General features: G+C 36.0%; 1 protein-coding gene across 1 annotated transcript in view; it reads left to right on the forward strand.

Moving 5' to 3' along the window:
• The window catches only part of bbx (bobby sox), a 36,354-nt gene extending 22,314 nt beyond the window's left edge, over positions 1–14,040 (forward strand). Inside the window, exon 4 of the mRNA XM_023158981.2 lies at positions 9,033–14,040. Within this exon, the coding sequence (XP_023014749.2) occupies positions 9,033–9,743 (711 nt within the window). The 3' untranslated portion in view covers positions 9,744–14,040. The remainder of the gene's footprint in view (positions 1–9,032) is intronic.
• The last annotated feature ends 11,204 nt before the right edge of the window (positions 14,041–25,244 follow it).

Consider the following 25,244-nt stretch of genomic DNA (forward strand, 5'->3'; position numbering starts at 1 on the left):
ACCTCGCAAAAAAGCTCAAGCTAAACAGTCATGCACACAGGACTAGACATCATAACACAAATTTTGTCTTTCCAATTCACAGGACCGCTACTTATAATAAATCTTTCACTTGTGTAGCCGTACAACGTTGGAATGGTTTATCTGTTGAAATAAAAAACTGAAATATCCCAAATTCAAAAAGGATCTCGTCAAAATAAACAACTTTTTCCTATAAAATATTCAACGAAGAATGATTCGTTTTCGAAATACAGATTGTTGAAATTTTTCAAAGTTGTCATAGGTTTTTTGCAATTTTAGTTATTTTCATCAAACATATTATAGAAAAAAGTTGTTCATTTTGACGATATCCACCACATACTTATTTTTTGTAATGTTCTCAGCAACTTCACTTAGTGCCCTAGGAGCTAAGTAATATGCATCGATATAGAAAATTGTGAATATCTCGAAAACGATCACCTCTAGCGTTGTTGAGAAAAGGTGTACCTTTTTTACTTGGAAAAGGTGTGGGAATTAGGTTTTTTCATGAAAAGTACCAAAAATTTACTTTCAAAAAAGTTAGGGCAATTTAAAATAAATAATGACAGCATACGCAGCGCCTTCTAGATGTTACATGAAAATTAACACGAAATTATGATTTCCCACGTCAAAAAAACCTCGGGTACAGAATTTCGTGCAAATAACTTATTTTTTGCAAGAGTTATTTTCAAAAAGCGAACAAAAAAATTCAATTTCAACACCCTGTATCTCCGAAACAAAGCATTTTCGGTCAAAAGTTCATATAGACATATAGACATATAAGAATTCTTCAATAATTTCATTTCTATTTTTCTTCTTTTAGTTTTTTTTTGGTGTTATACTTATATGCTTTCTTTACTCATTTGTATACAAATATATGAATCTGTTATTACCACAAAATTAGTTTAGGTATTTTTTTCTTGTGTTAAAAAAAAACAGTTTTTTCCCAGGGAGAAGTAGAAGAGCAACTACGTTGAACTTCTCTTCTTTTTGCCCTCAAATTTATCGAATTTTAAATCCAATGTATCCGACATAATTACGATAAATTATTTGGATGAATAAACGTATTATCATTATTATTATTTATTCATCAATGTTTATTTTGTCCCCTTCGAAGGAGTCCCCTCCAAACCGAATATAATAATGCTTCGATAAGTTTGTTGGGAGTTAAAATGGACACCAATATGTCTTGGCACAATCAAGTCGCTGAAATTGCTTCTCAAAAGCTTAGAACACTGTGGCTGCTCATCGTATTAAAGTTCAACTCAGTACACCTCCAACTTCACTGTTTAAGAACTCTTTCATCTGGAGAACTGTATTCATGTGGAATGAACTTTCTGAGAACGTTTTTCCAAATGGAGTTAATCTCCAGCGATTAAAATCCAATGTGAATCGCAATTTTCGCACAGGCACCGCTCTTAGAGCGATTTAAGGATTTTCCTGTAGTGCTTGTGTTTTGTCCTTGAAAAATACACGTGTGCCAGCTTTTTTTTTCAAATCCTCGAAGCAATTGGTATGTATGTCTTTGAGTAATTCGGTTTTTATCTCCTCAATCGTCGCAAAACGCCGTCCTTTCTTGGGTCTCTTTTAATTTTCAAACAAGAAAACGTCGCAGGGAGCCAAATCTGGTGAATACGGTGACTAAGGCATGATGCAGTGTTGTTTTTGGCCAAAATTCATCAATTTTGTACCAAATTTTGCTGTCATACGCTGTTACGATTGCGCACGGCTGGTGTAAACCTCAAAGTAGGAATGGGTCCATTGAGGCTAGGCCTATGGCGAGAAGTGCTTACTGCACAACCTGTGCTGCAGGCAACCTGGGTTGCAATTGAACCCAGGTTTGTGTTTAATAAACCCTACAAAATACAAACAAAACAGAACACAGAGTCAGATGCTACAATTGCAATACGAAAATACACAGACGGCTCAAAAACCAAAGAAGGCTCAGGATGTGGAGTGTACTCCAGATCACTAAGCCTAAGGATTAAGTGGGGAATGGGAAAAAATACCAGCGTGTTTCAAACAGAACTGGCTGGCAGCTCAATCGCCACAAAAGAAATAACCAGGAAAGGAATTTCTGGCACAAGTATAACAATCTTCTCTGATAGCAGACAAACCCTATTACCCTTGAACAGACAACGTGTTACCTCAGGGCTAGTACTGGAGTGCCACCAAGATTTAGCCAAAGCCTCGATAGATAATAACATTATCCTGAGATGGATTAAAGGACACGACAGGATTAAAGGTAATCGCGTTGCCGAGTCTTAAGCCAAGGAAGCGGCTGGACTAAGAATTTTAGGACCCAGTGGCACCTACAGCCTGATGACTTCGACAATTGCGGAACCAGCCACATGTTACACCCATGCTCAATCCCTAAAGATATGGGATGGAATCAAAAGATGCAATCTTGCCAGGATCACCCTGGGCAACCCTGAGAAGCTGGCGCCGATGAAATATCTGGGGATGACCAGGAAAAATCTACGCTTAACAGTAGAATTTCTGACTGGGCCACTGTCAACTAAGGAAACACCTCCACAATATGAAGCTGGCGCAGGATGTGTGAACAGGAAGATGGAACTGTCAAGCATGTCCTATGTGAATGTCCGGAGTTATCGTCAATGAGAGAGCGTGTGTTCGGCGAGTCTTGGCCTACACCTGCCGATACAAAGGATATGTCCCCCAGAGACTTGTCCACCTTCCTGGAAAGGACAGGATGAACGATGACCTAGGAGGACAACTCCTTGAGAGGATGTACAGTGGGTCACATGTAGCCTAAGTGATGTGGGCCTACACTCACCCTCCCTACTCTACAGATACAGGGATACAGATCTCCTCAATCGTCGCAAAACGCCGTCCTTTCTTAGGTCTTTTCAATTTTTAAACAAGAAAAAGTCGCAGGGAGCCAAATCTGGTGAATACGGTGACTAAGATATGATGCAGTGTTGTTTTTGGCCAAAATTCATCAATTTTGTAACAAACTTCGCTGTCACACGCTTCATGCCTAAAATTTACTTAAAAATTGCATGACATGGGTCAACCGATATGCCGACTACGTCAGCAACTTCTCTTTTATTATTCGACGATTCCCTATAAGAATTTTCTTCGCTTTCTCAACATTTCCATCGGTGGTTGATGTGCTGGGGCGTCCAGGACGACCGTCGTCAATCACATCTTCTCGACATTCTGTGAAAGCGTGTACCGCTAGTAAACATTTTTTGACTCAGAGTACAATCATCGTATGCCACTGTCAATGTTTCAATTGTTTTTGAGCACTTGATTCCATTTTTTACACAAAATTTGGTGCACATTCTTTGATCCATTTTTTTCGATAGCAGAAAATCTCCGAATATTCAACCAACGCAAAACACTTCCAACTTTCATGCCTCTCACCAACAAACTGAACATGCTAAACTGCTGGAACTGTGAACATATGTTCAAGACGAGTATTCTAACGAGTGTACCCGCGAAATTTTAACATTCACCTCATTTTTTGAAGAGACCTTGTTTACTCGGAGACGATTTTAATATCATTAATCAATAGTAATACCACAAGACAAAAATTTTATCGATTAATTTCCATTTTTCAACTTAAACATTATTAAAGAAGACAAACTCTGGGCAGAGAGGTCGTGATCGAATTGAACTTGAACTACCAATCAACCGTTTCGTTTGCTACTGCGGCAGACATCATTAGTGGTATGTGCATTGACTGCGAGGACAAAGGTTATATGTCCTAGTTGCTGAAACTTTCAGAGATTTTGGGATTAAAATTACTTTTCTAACTTGATTATAAACCAACTCATCAGGTGTGTTTCGTTGGCACTAATCTTCCTCCAGATTGGATTATTCCCGACAAAAGTTATTCGCTATCTATGCTCGATCATTCAACATTAAACACAAAAAATATTCAACGAATTCTTGGTAAGAATCATTACCATACTATTGAAATTCATCAATATTAGTAGATAAAGATAATTGTCTGATACAATCATAAAAAAACAACAAAACAAAAAAAAAACACATTATCAAGTGAGGGGCTATCGTAGTTTTAGTTATTACAAAAAATCATTTGAAAAAAATATTGTATGCAACTCAACAAAGTTGCAAGTTTCTGCAATCTTTCATTTGTTAACTGCGATACCTAATATTTGTTTTTAACAGCGAATCATTTCATTTTTTATGAGTTTACACAGAAACATTTGTTCTTTTCTTGATTATTGACATTTATTAGTACATCATCGTCTTTTCCGAGTAATTAATATTTCATCACAGTGAACAAAGAATGAAATGAATTGTCTAGACCACGTTAGCAATTCCTCATTGAAATAGTTTTAGGAATGAAAGGAAGTGTACAATTCAAAAGACCATTTTAATTTTATATCAGAACTAGATAAGAGAGTGATTATGCATTAATATTTTACAACAGGAAATTGAAATGCCAGTGAAATGATTTTGCCTGTAGGAATTCTTTGGAGATTACAATATCACTTGAAAATTTTATATTGAGATATGAAAGACATTGCAATTTTTATTGACACCATTTAGGATTTACTTGATATGATTTGCAAATTTCCATATTATTTTAGGATATGGTATAGAATTTTGGGGTATGGTTAATTCAGCATCGTCCGTATACATACACGTTCTGTTCGATATCAAACCAAGGGAATCTTGCAGAAATTACTTCAAAAATATTAAACTTGTACCACTTGTAAACATTTTTATGACTCAGAGTACAATCACTGTATACCACTGTCATAATTTCAAGTGTTTTTAAACACTTAATTCTATTTTTTACACAAAATTTGATGCAAATTCTTTGCTCCAACAAACTCAGAAACTATAAAACAAAATATAAGCGAAGAAATAAAACCCTGGTTTAATTTCAACCAGCTAAGTCTCAATTTACGCAAAACAGCCACTATAGATTTCACCCTCGGGGATTTCAGTGGGGATATAGACAACATAAAATTCCTTGGACTCTTTCTTGACACAAAACTAACTTGGAAACATCATATTCAAGCACTATCCAAATGACTTGCTAGCATAACCTTTTTATTGAGAAAACTCTCAGAAACAGCTACCACAGAAATACGCAGAGTTGCCTATAAATGGTCTATTTCAGAGCCAAATCTCCTACGGAATACTACTATAGGAAAACGCCACAGACTGGAGAAAAATCTTTAGCATGCAAAAAAAAGACTATCAGAGCGATAACAAATACTCCCTACAACGAATCATGTAGACTGATCTTTAAAAAACCTTAACATTCTAATACTTCCAGCCTTATTTGTCTATCACTGCCTTTATTACATCAAAGTAGAAGAGAGCAAATTTAATAAACAAAATATCCTACACTTACATAACACAAGAAATAAAAATACTTTGATAATTCCCCAACATAGACTTTCATTAACACACAAAAGCCTAATTAATGTCTCGATTAAACTCTTCAATAAACTCCCAACACAGATTAGGGATTATGTGACATTCACAATTATCTGTTAACTCCAAACGATTTTAACAGATGGCGATATCTGTTGACTGGATTGAGTAAGATATCAATAGATGGCGCTGCTATGTTAAACCTACAAACGTGTCTACAAGCTACAATGTTGACGAAATTACCTTCCAGATACAACAGTTGTTACCAGGCCCACTGAGTTGCAGGCTCTGAGACTGGTCGAAAACACCATCGCGGAGTTGAACAGGAACAAAAAAGTCCATTTAGTTCTATTAGATATTTCGAAGGCCTTCGACCGCGTCTGGCATGAAGGCCTTCTTCACAAACTAATCGCATTCGACCTGCCTCGGGGCCTGATCCGGTGGATTGGGTCTTTCCTGAGAGGCAGAACATTTCAGGTTAGAGTAGAGGGCTCTCTGTCTGACAACAGAGAGATCCTCGCTGGAGTGCCACAGGGGGCCGTGCTCTCTCCCACGCTATATTCTCTTTACACCAGCGACCTTCCGAGGTCCGAGCATGTGAAGGTATCCCTCTACGCCGATGACACGGCTCTCCTCTCATCTTCCATGGGTCGGGAGCTCGGGATCGTCTATATGCAACGTGCATTGGGCGACCTCGAGCGCTGGTACCTCGAGTGGAAGATCCGAGTGAATCCGGATAAAACTCAGGCAATAACCATGGGAAGAACGATAGCTTCTCCGGCCATGAAAGTGAGAATCTCTGGAAGGGAGATTGATTGGCAAACGCGGGTCAAGTACCTAGGTCTTATTATAGACCGTAGGCTCACCTGGAACCCGCACCTGTTAAGCGTGAAGGCAAAGATCCAGGGTCGGGTGGCAAGCCTGTACCCTTTGATCAATAGAAGATCTAAGCTGAGCCTAAAGAACAAAATCACGATCTATAACATGATGTTCAAGTCTGTCATCATGTATGCTTCAGGCGTTTGGGGACAAGCGGCTCCGACTAACATCTCCATCTTGGAGACTTTACAAAATAAAATTTTACGGATGATTGTGAATGCTCCGTGGTTCGTGCGGAATGAAGCCATCCGCAGAGATTTGAAGCTGCCTTCCATTCAGCAATCCATTCAGTCGAGGAATCGGCGAGTTTTAGATTATGCTGAAACTCACGAAAATCCTTTAGTCAGGGAAGCTATAGATTACGCTGTAGACGACCCCTCCCGATATAGAAGGCCCCGCTAACAAGGTTAGCATCTTCAGAAGAAGAAAATTGATACAGTATCAATTTTCTTCTCCTGAAGATGCTAACCTTGATAGCGAAACGCGCATCGAGTGCAAAAATATCAGTTTGGTGTTAGGGAAATTGATCTCTAGGAAAAGTTTCAACTGTTACACCACAGGTTCCAATCTCATCATTTATTGTTATTGTTGCTTCACTACCGGTCAGGTTTTGATTCCACAGAAATCATCTGGGAAAAACCTTGACCAATCAAAAATATCAACAAGTGAAGCAACAATAAATATGTGAACTGAATTACCTCAAATTATGATCAACCATATTTATTTTCAGTTAAATTTGTGTAAATGTGGTAATGAAACTATATGAACTCAGTTCAAAATTTATTGGAAATACGTAAACCTCAACTTAAACTAATGTTTTTTCAATAAACGATTCTTTTTCTTCAAAAATTTTTCATGAGCGGACAATATAATTGGATCAATGAAATCGCTGTTTGTCTGGGTGTTCAAAAACCTAATGAATTTTTTATCTTTTCCCCTAGTAACCAAATTGACTTTTCTACACCAAAAATACAAACAGCATCTAACAATCAGATGACACAGTTTTGAATCATTGTCAGAATGATCTGGACAGTTGACTAGGTTGAAGGATAGTTGCTCCAGTATTATTTTCCTTGTGTAACGCTTATTGTATTCCTTGTTGGAAGTTGATGGTTGGTTTATATAGCTATCATCACAGCTTCCATGACCTGAAAAATTACATGAATATATAATTTCTCTTTCTTTCTTTCATATATTGTGTAAAATCAACAAATTGGTATGTATGATGAACATTCCAAGATTTTTCTATTCATACCTTGGGTAACACTGATAATTTCATTTCTGGAAGGTGTACCAAAACAAATTTCTTGCTCGGGTATGGAAGTGGAGGGCTGACACATGTCCTCATATTGTTCTTGGCCTATAAAATGAAATTGCAGCATTTGTATGGATTTTTTTCTATAAACTACATATATTTTGGAACTACAGTTTTACAATAATTCTTACCTGCCACAGAAGACCTACTCATTCTTGCCATACCTCTTGGTTCTTCAATAGTTTCTGAAAACATGTAGAACACTATTATTCAACCACATGATAACATTTCTATTTTTCTGCAAATTCATATAGCAATACTTATGGTGCACTCGATAAGTGGTTAATCTAATTGTTGTTTAATAATGATGAATAAGATATATAAACTAGAATTGCAAGATATTTAAAGGAGTAAGGATTATGCTTACTTACCAGGAAGAAATAAAACAGGTACAGCATGTCGTTTTAAACCTCTTTTGCTAGTAATTTTATCTTCAACAGCGAAATGTCTGTCACAAACTCGTGAGTTACAATAAATTGTCTCATGGGGTACATTGAAGAGTTCTTTATTGTTTATATTCTTGAGCCAAACATCGAAAACAGCGGGGTCATCTTTGGGAAACCGATGTTGACTACTCTCCCTATCCTCACAAGAAGGAACGCAGCACTTTTTTCGATATCCTTTATGTTCGGAAGTACTCATTATGATAAATGAAAATATGAAACTGATAATACACAAGCAAAAACACAATTTGAAAAGGAAAACAGTCCCAAACCATATTTATACATTATCACAACAAAACTAACGAACGTCGGAGCTAATTAAGTTCTTTCTTCTTCTGTAAACAGTAATTTGAATGATGCCCGCGCAGAAGGCACGTGATTCATTAGAGAAAACCCCGATAGTGTCGCCATCCCTGGTTGGGCAGCCGCGTAACATATAACCAAGTGTTGCCATTCAACTTACATTTCTATGTGTGGCTGTTTTGTGGTTGACACTGTGAAACTGTGAACGTATGTTTGAGATGAGAGTACCAACATAAAAAAATCGCTAATCGACTGTACGTAGCCCGCGAAATTTGAACATTTCAAGCATTGCTTCCTCTTTTGTCTTTGATATGGATGGCAGTACTGACATAGGTCTGAAGTCATTATTAGAGTTTTTTTTTTATATTTGGATTCATTTTGGCCACTTTTAAATTCCTGATAAATTACTGAATTCAAGCATGATTCAATCAAACCAGTCAACTGCGTAACAAATTATCTTTCCAAAAATTATAGGTAGAATTTGATTAATGCAAGGTGAATTACTCTTTTTCTCAAGCAATACTATATTCTGCTCAGTATATGAATTCCTGAAACTAAAACTATATCGAAATCAAATTGACAATTGTATTTTTAAATATTTAGTTCAGTGACATACTCTATTTTGATTTTATTGTAATATTTTAAATTTTAGTAGGTTATGCATAAAAAATACAATTCCTAAAATTTTTCAGGTAGTGGACGGGTTATTCTCGAAGAAACCAGAAGATTCTACTGAAAAAAACAGCCTGAAAGAGGTTAGGAAATCCGAAAGGATGTGCAAAGGGAAGCGATATGAACTTTTCATGATCGAAGGTAGGTTATTGGGAAGCAAGCGAGAAACGAAAACCATTCAACCCAGGCCTACAAAAATCGATAGCAAAATAGATACGGACCTGAACTCCGTGAGTGAAATCAAACCTGAAACACCAAAGTTAGACTTAGGAAATACAATTAAACGCCTCGCAGAACGTACTAATACTAAAATCGATTTTGATAATCAAAACGACGTAGATATGATAGAGTCGCCCCATCAGATCAAAAGACTTCGTACCATATCGGAGACGTCAGAAGGAAGCGCGAAGAGCTCCCCACCCGATTTCAATTTAGATTTAAGGATCTCGAATCTTCCAAGCTTGAACTACGAGGAGTTTGTGCAGAGGAAACGAGAGAGCAAGAAACGCAAGATACGCGCGAAGACTGAAGGAGATGTGAAATACAAAATCCAGAAGGTGGTCAAGTCAGAAACGCAGCTAGTCGGATCCAAGAAAAGGAAAAACAAGCAGAGCATCACTCACTTGGGTAAAAAAGAAGTTGCTGTAAGCAACGAGCTTCTAGGATTGGCGACGCTCGCCGAAGTGGCAGCCAATACCGAGAAGATCAACGAAAAATTCTCAGAGTATTAGTATTACGAGTCTCTAATTGAGATTCCGCTTAGACAGGTGAGTTGGAACTTTGAACAGAATTTATGAGTATACATGTGCCTCATATTTATTGTAATCAGCAATAGGGCGAGTAGGGAGGACTGGTGTGGTCGGTACCGATTATTTTATAAGATCTTACCTTAGCTCGACAAATTCCTACGACAGAAATGTATCAGGTCACTGAAATATTTCGAACAATTTGTTGGATTCTTCTCGTTATTTAGTTATCACCAACGTGTCGTTATAATTCTTCTGTAACCAGGATATTGACTGCACCACTTTCTCAACTACAAATTCTTATAATCTTAAATATTATTCAGTGAAACTATTTGATTTCCATTTGAGTAATTCAATTCTCGAGTGAAGTCAGACGGAGTGCTGCTTAGTTTTGTTGTTCAATTTGAACAAAATAAATTTTTCATGGCGTTTTCAAAATGTTAGAAAATATGCATTTATAGCATTTGCTAATTCTGATAAACCACCAAGTTATAGGAGAGTATTCTGTTAGTAAGAAAGTAACAAAATTCAGATTTGTTGTCTGAAATATCAATCTGGTTTATTTATTTTTCCAATAATTCGAGATTCAATCAACAAACCATCACTTTGAAATTTTCCAATTACGCTCTTTTAACGTAGTCAAAAAACATACTTCAATGTGAGATCTTCACTTGATAGTGTACAAAACCGCGATTCGTGTTTCGCTATATGATAGCTGTTAGGTAATAAGTGGACTGTAGAAAAAGGTATACTGAACTTTGTACAAGATTTCTGGATAAATACATCTAATAGACAAGACGGTCTTTCATATGACACAATACTAATATTCTCTTGTTTTCGCACTGGGTTTTCTGTTGGCAGGTATAAAGTGCCATGGGCGTACGGCCACTAGTTTTTAGTCGTTAACATCTTCAGACGTCAGTATCGTGACGCCCGAAGTGAAAATCTCACATTAAAGTATGTTTTTTTGAAAACATTATAAGTATCCCTCAGTTCTATATTGTTTCCGTTATTTCAAAGTTGGAAAGCATTCCCGTGTTCTACATTTTGGTTAGAACAAATTCCTAATATGTGACATGAAAATTCTGTCTCTTCTAATTCAATAGAATTATTGGATGAATAAGCCATAGCTTATGGCAATCATAACTCGTAGAATTCGCCAACACTGTTGTCCATTCATAAGAAAAGGACCAAAATGGTAAAGAGGATAATAACCTAGAAAGAAGAAGAAGAAGAATTGACAAATGACAAGTTAAATGGCATTGCTGTAAGAGGGTATTTAGTCAGCTCAATAATTGATATAAAACAATTGTTAGTCATTTTTATTTCAAAAATTTAAGTATTATGCCTGACTTCCAGATTATAGATACGTGAAATTCAAACTAGACAAACTATTGAAATTTATTGATATCCATTGAAGAATATCTTATTTTATGGATATTCATTTCGCGATCAAGGATATTTAAATCTGAATAAAAAATAAATAGACAATCCCCGGTGGCAAAGTGATGCAAAAAATATTTATTCAATTTTGGATAAGAACTGGAATGATTGAAAGAATACCTCTTTAAAAATTTTACTAGTATATAAATTTCACTAGAATTATGCATACTAAGTTATTTCTGTTTGGTTTCTATTTCTCAGAGGCTGATACATTTCAAAAGGTCTTTTATAAAAATTATAATTATTCAAATAGAATTTTTTGTTTCCACTCGTTTAAACTTACACTTATTCTGAGTTTTTTGAAAGCAGAATACACCTTATTGAAAGGTTTCTTATTTTTATGTGTTACACCTATTCTGTTAGAATTATCATATATTTCTATTTAACTATAATACAAACATGTCTGTTTGAATTGAATAATCTTTAATGTTAATTTGTGGTAGTTGAGTTTTTTCAATAATTGTTTTTGTATATTTTTGTTGTTTTTTGTTATGTTAACTTAATATTACTATATTAAAATACCAAATCATGCTAGTTGGAAATATTTATGAACATAGTTATAGTTACATTTTTGTATTGAATATTTTAACATTGATTATGTTATACTTATCTTTACTGACTATATCATGAGATTTCTATATATACATATAATGATCTGCATTAGATCTAAAAACATATTTACTAATCATATTATGATATTATTTATAGTATTTAGTTTCCTAGACAATTATGAACTGTGCGCATTTCTGTGAATTCGAGAATTTTTCATTCCTTTCGTAAATAATGTACCTAATTTATTTTCATTTTTCAAATACTCTTCCAGAAGTATGACTTCACAAGTAATGACAGTTCATGATCGTTGAAATATTAATATTACTTGAAACAGATACATCACAAGTTCGTAGAGAGCTAGTTTGAATGATTTTTGCCACTCCTATTGAAAAAAGGACCTTGCCTCACTTACTATCAAATAGTCCCCATTTTCTTGCGATCGTACAAAAAAAAAAGATTAATTTTCTAACGAACGTTGCTTCTGCTGATCAATTTCATGATTCTAGTGGCTATTCCTGGGTCTGGTAGACATGAAATCACATGGAATAACGAAGTTGCCAACATTTTGTTATTTTTGAAATACGGATCAGCAGGTCCTGAGTAATTAGCAGTTGCTTATTTGTTTTTACGATTCACAAACTAACGACAATTATATCAAAATGTCTGACGTTTGACCTTGCTTGTGTACAATTAAGGACAGGTAGCCAAATTACATCAATGTCCATTGACTCTTTTTTCTGTTGAAATTACCTAAGTGTTCTTGAACTTCTATTACCTCTCTATATACTCTTGGATAGTAATTTTGAGTTTCATCAAGTATTTGTGTATCTTCAAATGGGAGCATATTCGGCTTAAGCTGATTTGTCGGTTTGTCACAGGTGACAATTTCTCTTGTGTTCAGAGAGACGGGTACCTATACTTTCTTTCGTGATTTCAATGTAGACTGACTGCAGCTACAAAGGATCTAGTATAGCCCGGGTGTTGCTGAAGGTTCTCTGGGGTCCTTAGCTGACCTTAGACTTTCTCTGATAGTTTTCATGGGCCTTAGGCAACAACAGGGGTGTTGCCTAAGTTGCCTCGTAGCTGCAGGTCAGTCTACATAGGAACCACGAATAGAAGTATAGCTACCCGTCTATCTGAACACAAGAGAAATTGTTGACTCGGACGAACCGAGAAATCAGCTATAGTTGAACATGCTCTCACAGAAAAAGAAGGCACTACATTATCTCATTGGAGGATACAGTAATACTCGACAAAACTCAATAGAATTACTATCCAAGAGTTTATAGAGAGACAATATAAATTCAAAAACATAAGGAAATAGTTTTTATTGTTTAACTTCCTTGCAATGAAAGTGAATGTGCCTTTTATAACTTTACAAAAATTATGAAAATCAATAAGATCATCATTTTTTTCGCTGTTTTAATTTACATTTTGACTGGTGAATGTTTCGTTTTCTAAGAAGTAAACATTTCAGTACAACAGAAACGGTATTTATAATAGAAAACAGAGGATTTGGGATTGTAAGACTAGTTGTCAAAAAATTATATCGTTTACTTATAACATTTCATGTCTACATTTTCTAATTATGCTTGAAAATATTTCTAACTAATTAAAACATGATACTTTATAGAATGTCTATTTTTGAAATTTAATCAGTAATACTTCTTAACTACAAAAGAAAAGTTCATAACAACAATACAACAGAAACTTGCCTACTCCATTGCTTGTGAATGTGGTTTTTGGGACTCTCGACTATATTCATGTGATTGTATCTGTATTGAATAAATTTATAGGCATATCCTTTAGATTGTTACCTTTTTGATCAGCTCGTTATCCTTAACTTCACAATTGTTTCTGCTATTATGATTAGGCCTTAGAAAAGCGACCAAATATGTAGTATAAAGAAATAAGATATATTTATATTTTATAATATAAAAAGCCTTATCTAGTTCTAAATAACATTTGATATAAATAATTAACAAGTTATCCAGTTATGTTGTGTAAGAAATTTTATAAAATATTTTATTGTACTGTTGTTAGAGTGTAGAGTGATTGACCAATATTATGACAAGTTTGATAGGTTTTTCAGCGTTTTTGAGGAAAGGGGTAGAGAGAACGTGATTGGATTGTGATACTTTATTTTTGTATTTACCGGACAGGGATAATAATTTTATTTATAACGTTTGTATAGATTGTGCCTTTTATTTATTTAATAATACAGATTTTATGCCTTTAGAAAGATTATTCAACATGTATCAATTTTAATAAAAGTTTATTGAATGAGGGATTTTGTTTCTTAGTCCCATAACATTTCACCTTTCACCAGAGAGGACGTCAGTTTCTCGATTATATCTTTCTGGGTCGGTTGATTGGAAGAAGTTCTACAGAATGGCCACCCCGACACCCCGAATTGACTCCTGTTGAAGACACTGTATATAAGTTTAATATTTTGTTTTGACAGATTAGTCACTTGTTTTAAGACAATTCAATATTGAGAATTGACTGTAAGTCAAGTTTATTAACTCAAAAAGTTTTAACATTGGTCCTTCGAGTTACTCAAGAACACGCTATGGAAAAGTCAGCCACTGAATTTACAAAAAAATGTGAAACTGAGCTTCGCAGAAGTTGTAGGTCCAATAAAGGTGTTCTGCCAATGAGATTTGCAGAGATGAATGATGCTGATCTAGAGTTAAATACAGTTCCTATGTCTAATTCCGAGTTTTCTCTGACTCTGAAGTAGCGAAAATAGCATCACAAAAATTATTGCCAGCTAAATCGCGGAAAATTTATGAAACCGCGTATTCAAGATTCATGGAATGGAAGATGAAAAAGACATGCAGTTCTTTCTGGGAGACAGTGTTATTGGCTTATTTTTCGGAACTGGCACGACAACAAAAGCCATTAACAGTGTGATTGATCGAATTATTCAATGATTAAAAGTATGTTACAATCCAATAATAATGTAGACATTTCAAAATATTTCAAACTAATTACATTTCTGAAACAAAATGGGAAAGGTTACACGCCCAAGAAAGCTGCGATATTTTTGGGTTCACATATTAGTGACTTTTTAAATAATGCTCCCAATGAAGTTTATTTAATGGCCAAGGTTGTTGTTGTATTTGGGATTGCAGGAGCTTGTCGAATTTGTGAAATCAGCCAGGTAACATTATATGATATTGAAGATTCGGGAACGTAATTAATTGTGAAACTCAAGCAAACAAAGAATGATGTAGACAGAAGATTTGTAGTAACTGAAGAATATATTAAATTTTATCTAATGTACATAGCCATTCGTCCAGCAGCAGCAAAGGATCGCTGCCTGTTTTATGCATATCGCAATGGAAAATGTATCAATCAGGTTGTGGGTAGCAATCAGTTTCATAAGGTATCTGAAGCAGTGGCTAATTTCCTTCAACTTGAAACGACCAATTCATATACAGGTCATTTATTTCGAAGATCGTCTGCTAAACTTTTAGTTGAATCTGGGGGAGACTTGATGACATTAAAGAAACATGGCGGTTGGAAGTCATCAAAGGTCGCTGAAGGGTATGTTGATGAATCGGTAGCACATAGGATAGAAATAGCTAATAAAGTTTGGCAGTGCTGAAATAACACACCCGATTTATGACTAGGTACATCAACGGCAGTTGTGTCCATGGCAGAAAAAAGTATAATTTCTACACAAGAAAATTCGACTGTTGTACCGAATAGTTCAAGGAACATATCGTTTATGCAATGCACATTTAATAATTGTACTTTTGATACAAAGGAAATGTAACTTTTGTTAAGAAAATATTCTAAAATTAAATTTATATATAAGTATAACTATATATATTTCTGGTTGAAAGTCAAGTCTGGTTGAAAAAACCAGACATCACCAGAAGATGGCAAATGAGAGTTTGCCGAAACGTTGTGAAAATAATCCTTATGGGGATCTAATACACAGAACACGGAGCTAATCCCGAGAAGACAGCTATGTATATATATATATATATATATATATATATATATATATATATATATATATATATATATATATGTATATATATATATATATATATGTATATATATATATATATATATATATATATATATATATATATATATATATATATATATATATATATATCAATGAGGAGGAATTCTTTAAACAAGCACTCATATGAAAGTGGGCAAACCGCAGACACGTGTTTCTGGCTATTTAGCCTTTGTCAGTACAGTACAGCCAAGTGTGAGGGATGGGCAACACTTGGTTGCGAAAATGGGTCGAAAACAAAACATCCATCAGGGGGCCAACTGCGGTTGGTGATGGTGAATCCGCTTGTTTTTGTATATATATATTTATAAATATACAAATATGAAAGTTATTGAGTGTCTTGATATAGAAACAGAAGTTAATATCGGACATAGCACTCATGAAAGTGGCAAACCATAGACACGTGTTTCGGGCTTTTGGCCCATCATCAGTATATATATATATATATATATATATATATATATATATATATATATATATATATATATATATATATATATATAATCTGTGAAAAAAGTATTCTCATAAAAAGTGACATTCTGTTACCTGTCATCAGAGATAAAATGTTAAACTTTTTTCCCGTCACAGAAAACAAACAGAAATTGCCGAATTCCATTTTTTTGGCTCTAGCGCTCCCATTTCAAATAATATGAAAATAATACAGGATAACTTTTGGTGCTCTTTAATGTTTAATATGTTCTGATATGAACCAACTTTCAATCCGACATTCATTGTATTTCATCAACTTTTTTCAGTGCGATGTTTATTGTCCCCCCAAATAGGCATCTTTCATCAAATTTTTCAACATTGTATGTATAATGAATTCAAAAATACAAACTGTCAGAAAATCGCGATTCTATATTTGAATATGGATATTGATATGGACGTTATTTAAACAGAAACCTTCATATATTTTCCAATCAATATTTGTCTTTCTGAGCGTTTTAATAAATATGTCATAGAGGACTCTTATAGTCGCAATGTGACTATTTAATTTGAACAACTAGAGTTATTTCAGTGAAAGAAGTAGATAAGGCCAAATGCAGTTATATGTTTTCACTAATTCTGTATCGCCTTAGTTGTGTGTGATACATGTCGATTCTATCATAACCTCAATTGCCACACCTCCGCACCTGCCCTCTGGTGACTACCTCCCTCAGGTGGGAAAGTACTAAGTGTGACACATCATTGAAAAACGAATTTTATAAGGAATTCATCCATGTGTTCCGTATTTAATATTATGATACTTCATTTGGAAAATAATGTAAACAAGTTATGAAAAATTAACAAAGAAATGTACATTGATGACACAAATAATGCATTTTTTGGTATGTCCTTGAATTCTCTCAGCGATTCGGTTTTCATTTCATCAATCGTCGCAGAGCGCCTTTCTTTCATGGATCTCTTCAATCTTGGGAACAGAAAAAAGTCTCACGGGGACATATCTGGTGAATACGGTGGCTGAGGCATAATTTCTCAATTCCATTTTTCACACAAAATTTGATGCCAAAAACTTCTATCTTTTATACCTCTCACTAATAAACTAAACATGCTAAACAGCTGAAACTGTTTGAAACGAGTGAACCAACATAAAAAAATTCAAAAAATCGCCAATCAAATGCACGTAGCACGCAAAATTTGAATATGTTTGTCATTCTAGAGTGTGCACCATCTTCGCGAAAAAATATTCATTCAGACAAATCAATAACGAGTTTGTACAGCGAACTTTTTGTTGTTCACTGTATACAAAAGAAATAACATTTTGCCAGAAACAAAGAAAACACATTCCTGCAGACCCTAATATCATTACCAAGCTCGGCTAAAATGAGCTTTATTTAGAAGAACCGCGTCGATTTGCATTTCAAATGAGCTGAAATCGAATTATGCCTTTATTGTGGCGATGGACAAGAAATATGTAAGAGACAGAAGATATTTTCAATTGGAAAACTTCGCCACAGCTTTATTAAATTTGGAAATAAGAGAAGAACGCCGGTTATGAAACGACATTACTTACCCCCTATAATTGCAAGTTACGCTCCACTGAATTGCAGTCTTATTAGGCGGTTTGCTTTTATTTTCGTTTTCGTTCTTTGCTTGATCGATTTTCAATCGAAAGACAAGTTGAATATAACTGAACTAGCCTCTACAGCACAATAAGTGGTTATACAGGGGCCTCTCAACATCTTTCACCTCAACCGTATTTTGGTGACCTGTTTTGACTTTCAATTTCAATTCAAAATAAAGAAAAAACGATGGAAAGTGAGGAAGGTAGCAAACTTTTGTATATTGTGCGAAGAAAGAAAATTTCCAATCCTTGCTCCAGTAAATTTTCATGGCTCAAACTGGTAGTCAGTACATCAGATGGTTTCTTTTGAGACTGATCTTTTCCGATTGATACCTTTGGGTGATGAACTCATTATTTGAATATCTATCATTCAATTTCAACAACCAAAATACAACAATGTATTGATTGACACATAACAATTGTTATAGAAACTCCCCTTGGTAAAAATGGTTTTGAAATGCATTCAAAATTGATGTCTCCATTAGCCTAAGGATTGAAGATGATTCCTAGTATGGCACAGATTAGTGGATACGCACTTATTACAAGTACTGCTAGATAGATAGATAGATAGATTTATTAAAGCTTTCAATTTAAACATTTGATAAAACTCAAGTCATAAAAATGATTACATTAACATTACAAATGTCACTTAATATTAATATAAATAAAAGCATGTGGTATAGGTAAATACAATAAGAATATAAAAATGACAGGAACAAATAAGAGTAAATATCACAGATAAAGATTGATGAGTAGAATGTAATATGTAGATAATATGGAAGTTACTAGGAAGCTTAAATTTGATACAGACTGAAAATGGTTATTTGTCCATGAATTCTTATAATGAATATGGCTCTATGTCACACAACAAATCGAAAACACGTTTTTTAAATTTTGTCTTCTCCGATCTTCTTTGATACTCAAGGGTAAATGGTTGTAGAATTTAATTGATGCGTAATGCGGCCCATGCTCTGTGTTTTTCAATCTATGTTTAGGAACATATATCTGAGCAACTCACATGATACACTCGGTTAGAGCTTGAGTCCATATTTAGAGCCAAGTAACCCAATGAGTTCCAGAGTAAGGTGTAAAACTAACTAACCCACCAATCAAAGGACAGTAGGTTAGGTTAGGTTAGGTCCAAAGTGAGTGGATCTTTTCGAAGCCGATTCATTTGTATGGTGAGTGGTCTTTCAGGTCAGATGCCGAACACTAAAAACCTGATTCGGTCCCTAGCGGGCAGGTAAAAGTATGTGCTCTGCTGTATCATCATTTTCCAAATAGAGGCGACACACACTGTCTTTCAACAGCCCAAGTCTCTGCATATGATGATTCAAATGACAGGGACCTGTAAGAAGGCCTGTTAGACATCGTAGTTCATTCACACTGTAGTTCAACAACTGTTTGATACCAATCTTCGAAGGGTGAATTGACGCATTGGAGTGAGCCAATCCAGAAGTCCATAAATCTTCTTGCCATCTAGGTGATCAATCTTTGTTTGGCAAAGCCTAAAGCGATGCTTATGACAGGTTTTGGTCCTATGATGCTGTTTGCAGCACCCTCCTTTGCAAGGAAGTCATCAGCCTCATTGTCTTCCAGGCCAGTATGACCAGGAATCCAGACCGGAGACCATCTGTTAAGACTTCTTATCGAGGAGAGTCGTTTTTGGCAATTTGCTACCAATTTAGACGTTGCTCGGTAGGAGCCAAGAGCTTCCAACGCCGCATGACTATCCGAGAATATTTTTATTGACTTGTGTATGAGGTTGAATTATTCCAATCTCTCACAATTCATTAGCGTAGATTTCCGCTTGAAATACAGTGGCATAGGTTCCTAGGCAGGTAGATATCTCTGTCCTGGATCTGCGACCGAAAACACCAGCACCAGAACCCTAAGGAGTTTATGATCCATCTGTGAACAGCCAACTATCTGCTCTTGATATTTCCGTCTCCCGGAGGATCCAGTTGTCTCTACTCGGGAACATTACTTTATAAGGCAGTTCGTAGTTGACAGTTGGAGGCATAAAGTTAGAGGTCATTTCCAGAATGCTGTGACTTCCAGTGTCAACCAACCGTCTGTTGCACTCTGCATTGAATTGATTCGTGCAATTGGAAATGTGCACAAGTCTATATGCAGTTCATCTAGCCTCCCTCTCCAGAAAAATGTGGAGAGGAGGTAGATATAGAAGGAACTCCATGGCCGTAGTGGTAGTGATGGCGCTCCTGATGGCCAGACAAACCTGTCTCTGTGAGCCAGAGAGCTTCGCCTGGGTCGGTTTATGTAAAGCCTTCGGCCACCAGGCAATTGCACCATAAGTGATCATTGGTCTGACAATCATCACCCCAAGTTTTACCACAAACCCTACGAAATGTCCATAGGGACAGTTTGGCTTTGTGTAAAACTTTTTCCAAATGAGCGTTCCAGGTGAGTTTTTCATCAAATACATGCCAAGGAAAAGGACAGTAATTTCTACTCCGAAAATTGTGTGCAATTCTCAGGGCAAGTTTGGCTTTGCGGTATTGTTCCACCTCACCCTAGTTGCAGGTTTTAGTCGCTGTGTCTATCTACCGTATTGACCGTTGTTCCAATTTGTTGCCAGCTGTTTATCAAATATTCCTCGGCGATTCCCTTGAAAATGCCTTCTTTTTTCTTGATCATTTGGAGCTCGATTGGTAGAATTCCAGCAATAACACATGCTGAATCTGCAGATAAAGTTCTAGATACACTACATGTTCTACTTGTTACTTTCTTCTGTATGCCATTGACTGATTGGATTACCTTTTGTTTCGAGTTACTGTGTGCCATGATGGCAAACTGTAGGTACACAATCTAGGAGTTGACCACTCCAGGCAAAATCTTTCTTTCAGAAGACCTAGGACCCCCAACTTTGTGCGTCAGATTGGCTAGTGCAGAAACTGTTCTCTCTGCCTTGGGCATACATTGTCAACCATTTCCACACAAACTTTGGGCAAAGGTAAGCGTCGTGGCATACCCCTAGATACTTAACAACTTTGGTCAGTACTATCTTCGTGCTTTGCTAACGAGTCTACTTTCCATCTGGTCTCTTGCCAGGAGTTGGAGAGTTGAGAAGCCCCCGCTCCTGATCTAAATTTACAGGGAGGTCAGTTGGAGACGTAAGCTCGACATTCATCTCCTCTGTAGACTCAGCGTCAGAAAGAATTTTTATTACCGTGATGATGCTACGACGAGAGGGTGCCCGATATCTCGAAGGTTCCGTAGAGACAGCTGATAGGCTCAGTGCCATTCATCCTCTAGGCACGGTTACACACACCTTAGGATTGAGCCATCGTTGGGATGGCATTCAGTTAGGGAGTGACAGAATCACAAGTGATTCTGTCATTCCCGTATCCAGCGGGGCTACGTGGGCGCAGGCATCCAATCGTCGGTTTGCTCAACACACACATTCCATGCCAATGCACTTGCCAAAAACAGCATCCACAGTGGTTCAGGCAGTGAAAGATGAACAAGGCAGCCAATCACTTGATCAAGTGAACAGAGAAAAAACAATGATATTTTTCGAGAGTTTATTATTCACTCGATGTTTTTTTCATTATTCGAAAGCAAAACCTTCATTAATTTGGTGAGGCTGGAATTTCCGAACGAATATAAGATTAATTGGTAGTAATAAATAATTCCAAATCGCAACTGGAACAATGATACAGTAGTCTCTTGAGAAATCAAGAACAGGACGAGGATTTTATTCGGCATACATTCTGTTATGAGGTTTCCATGTAATTTTCGATGACCTCATAGATATCAGAGTGATACTATGAATGAATGATGATAAATGCTGTTATCGAAACAATTGCCCCAATTTTGTCCAGTTCATTCGCTTTTTCATGTTAATAACAGTGCATTAAATAATGAAGAGCAATTTCTTTAGATACATTTTCCGGAAGAAAGCCTATATATGAACTTTGAAATATCAAGTAATGAAAAAACAGTAAAGCTTTCTATATCGATGTAACGACGTTTCGATTGTTTGTATCTACAATCGTCTTCGGGTGATGACTGGACTAATTCCTCCGAGAAATGACTATTTATGGGTCGTTCTGTACGCTTCAGCGGTTCAGTGGGTGATGACCGTTTGGCGGGAGTTGGCCGTTTTTCGCTTGATTATGGGTTTCCATGTGTTGCGTATATCTACGCTAGCTTGGCTGAATACATTGTTGGACAACATGTATGCGGCTTCTTGAATTTCATCCTGAACCATTGTTCCTTGCTGTGTTTGATCTCAGTTCGGGACCACTCGATCTTATGTTGATGGGTCCAAACATGCTTTGCTATTTCTGATTTGCTGGTTTCCCCTCGCTCTGTGTGTTTCTTGTGCTCGGCAATGCGAACATTCAATGGCCTCTTAGTTTCACCGATATAAGGTTTTCCGCACTCATAGGGTATCCGGTAAATGCAATTCTTGAAATCGCAGTCCGCTTTTGGTGGCCTGGTTTTCGTGAGGCTACTACGAATAGTGTTTCTGAATCTGAAGCAGGTTTTGATGTTGTACTTGGACCCAATTCTTCTTATCGTTTCCGATAATTCTCTGATGTAGGGAAGTGCAACCACTGGTTGTGACGGCTTCTCTTCCTTGCGAGGCCCCTGCTGTCTTTTAGTCAGTCTTTTCCACCATCGCTTTGGAGTAGCCATTCCATTGAAGATCATTTTTGATGATGTCTAGTTCCTTTTCGAGACCTTCCTTCGTATTACAGAGCCCGAAAGCACGGTCTAATAGAGTCTTGATGATTCCTCTAATAGTCGATTGGTGGTGGTTGGATTCGTGAGTGGGTTTTCGGTATTGAGATGTTTCCCACTTAGTGTCGGTCCTCTTCACCAATACGTCTAAGAATGGGAATTCGTTGTGGACTTCCTTCTCCATTGTTAAAGTGATGGAAGGTCTTAAGTTGTTGATGTGTTTTAGTAAGGTTTCATATTATGAAGGTGCCTTCAACATATCTCAACCAGACACGAGGTTTCTTGTGGGCTTCTTCAATGGCAAGAGTTTCAAACCACTCCACATATATGTTTGTTGGCTATGACTGGTGGAAGTGGCGATCCCATTGGCAGTCCCTCATCTTATGTTGTTGGAAATAACAGTTTCGTATACAGCATCCTAGTAATTCCATAATTACTTTTATAGGTAAATTCGTTCTATCTTCCAGGTCCGCGTCTTCGTATAGCTTCCTCAGAATGATTTACACGAAATGATTTACACGAAACATTGGTGTAAAGGCTTTCTTCGTTGAAACCGATTACTTGATATTGCTGTATGACTTCAATTGACCCTAGTAGTACGACAAAATGCCGAATTCTTCAAAAAAGACGATGTTTTTTCTTGTAATGATTGTATTATGGGGAGTAGAAATCTAGACAAGTTTTGAGTAGCCGAATCTCTGGAGCTGATGATCGATCTGAGTGGAATGTCCTTCTTGTGGATTTTGGGTAGTCTATACAAGTGAGGGGGCTTACTGTGGTGCGGTGTTAGCGATGACCTCTCCTTTTCTTGGCGTTTTTTTAAAATCTGGTACAACTTCCTTTCAATTGATGCAGTAGGGTCACGTACGATCTTCGTGTATTGTCCCTTTTGAAAAACCTCTTCGATATTCTGTTCGTAGAGAACAGTATCCATCACCACAGTAGCGTTTTCTTTATCTGCAGGTAGGATCTTGATGGTGTTGTCTCTAAGTATGCCCTTCAGAGCTCTATCCAGTCATCACCCGAAGACGATTGTTTATACTAAGAATCGAAACGTCGTGAAGTAACTTGGCTTGGAATCTTTTATTTTTTTATTTTTTGTTCAATTGAACTATTTTTACTTGTATTTTATTTCACTGCTAATTCCTTTCAGGTTTTTTGCTTAATATGATTGTTATTTTCAGGTATTCTTCTCCTAATTCTTATTTTATTAGGTCTTTCAGGGATTTCAAATCATTTTATATAACATCAGACAATAGAAGTATGATCTAATGAAATTCATTCGGAAAATTTTGATGGGTACTAACGGAATTGTTAGATTTTTTATCACCTGGTAGGTCCAGAGTGTAGTCGGCTACGTTAATAATTTTAAAATTACCAAAATTGTTATTGTCGAAATTATTTTTCGCCCCCTATCTTTGAAACAAAGCGCCCTATCAAAAATCATCACAGGACAAAAATACCTTTAGAATAGAAATAGTCCCTTAATTTTTTGCCGCTTGTTTAATAAACACCCTGTATAATTTTTTTTCAATATTGAAATATACGGTTAAACAATGGACTGTGAACAACTGTCATCTAAAATTGAACAAATTGTGTGAACAACCGTTTTCAATGTTCCCAACAAATGCATGAATCAATTGAATTTAAGTGAATAAATTGAGGATTCCACATTTGAAACAGTAAAAAGTAAAACGGTACTCCACACATTTAATTAAACTATTTTAACAGAATTTATAAAGTTCAGAAAAACTCAAAGGATTAGTTTATGAAGATAATATCAAGTCAGAGATGGAACATTATAGTGTTTAAATTGAAAGGGGGTGTATTTATAGAAGAGATTAAATTTTGGGAAAGAAAAGCTTTGGCTTTCTACTTTTCCATCTTCATATTATTATAGTGTTGTTCAACAGACCGATACCTTGCGTTATGAAATAATTATAACGCTTCGCCACGGAAGTGGTAGTTGAGCAGCGGAAGTGTGTCAAAGAGAGAATTCGATGAATATTTGAAACAAACTCGCTTCTGTCTCCATTCCCAATGAAAGTTGAATTTGCATTTCATGATGAAATTACAAAATTAAGTACAAGATATTATTAGTACTGCAAAATTCAACAAAGAAACAGTGAATATGGGTAAAAGCCGTCGTCATCAGAGTTTCGGTTTTGGGAAAGGAGAGGAAGGAAGTTAATAGATTTTTAATTGTTTTTCCTCATACGTGGGCGTCACTTGCGAGAAGCAAAACGAAGATAAAGTCCGGTATTGTGGCTTTTGCATCAAAATAATGCACCTGCTCACTCGTCATTGCTTGCTCGTAATTTTTTGGCCAAAAACAACACTTATGCTCATGTACTGATTGGAATAATGTGTTGCTAGTAGAGACACCGTTTGAGGTATTCTATAGAATACTGTTGAACATTTTCGTTTCCCAAACAAAAAATTAACAAAAAGAAACGGAAATATTGGATCACTACCCACACAGCACCAGATATTCATGGAATATTCCCTCTATGTCATAAAACGAATGTATATATTCCAAATATCCATAGAATATTCTTGGAATATATACACGCCTATATATACATATGGTATATTCTTAGAATATATCCCCACGGTATATTTTGGAATATTGTAATATATGTATTACTGGAATTTTGAATTATCTTATGATAAC

This window comes from Leptinotarsa decemlineata, unplaced genomic scaffold, assembly GCF_025532065.1.
Source record: "Leptinotarsa decemlineata unplaced genomic scaffold, Ldec_3_MD MMD2_tig00026336_RagTag_RagTag, whole genome shotgun sequence".
Lineage (NCBI taxonomy): Eukaryota > Metazoa > Arthropoda > Insecta > Coleoptera > Chrysomelidae > Leptinotarsa > Leptinotarsa decemlineata.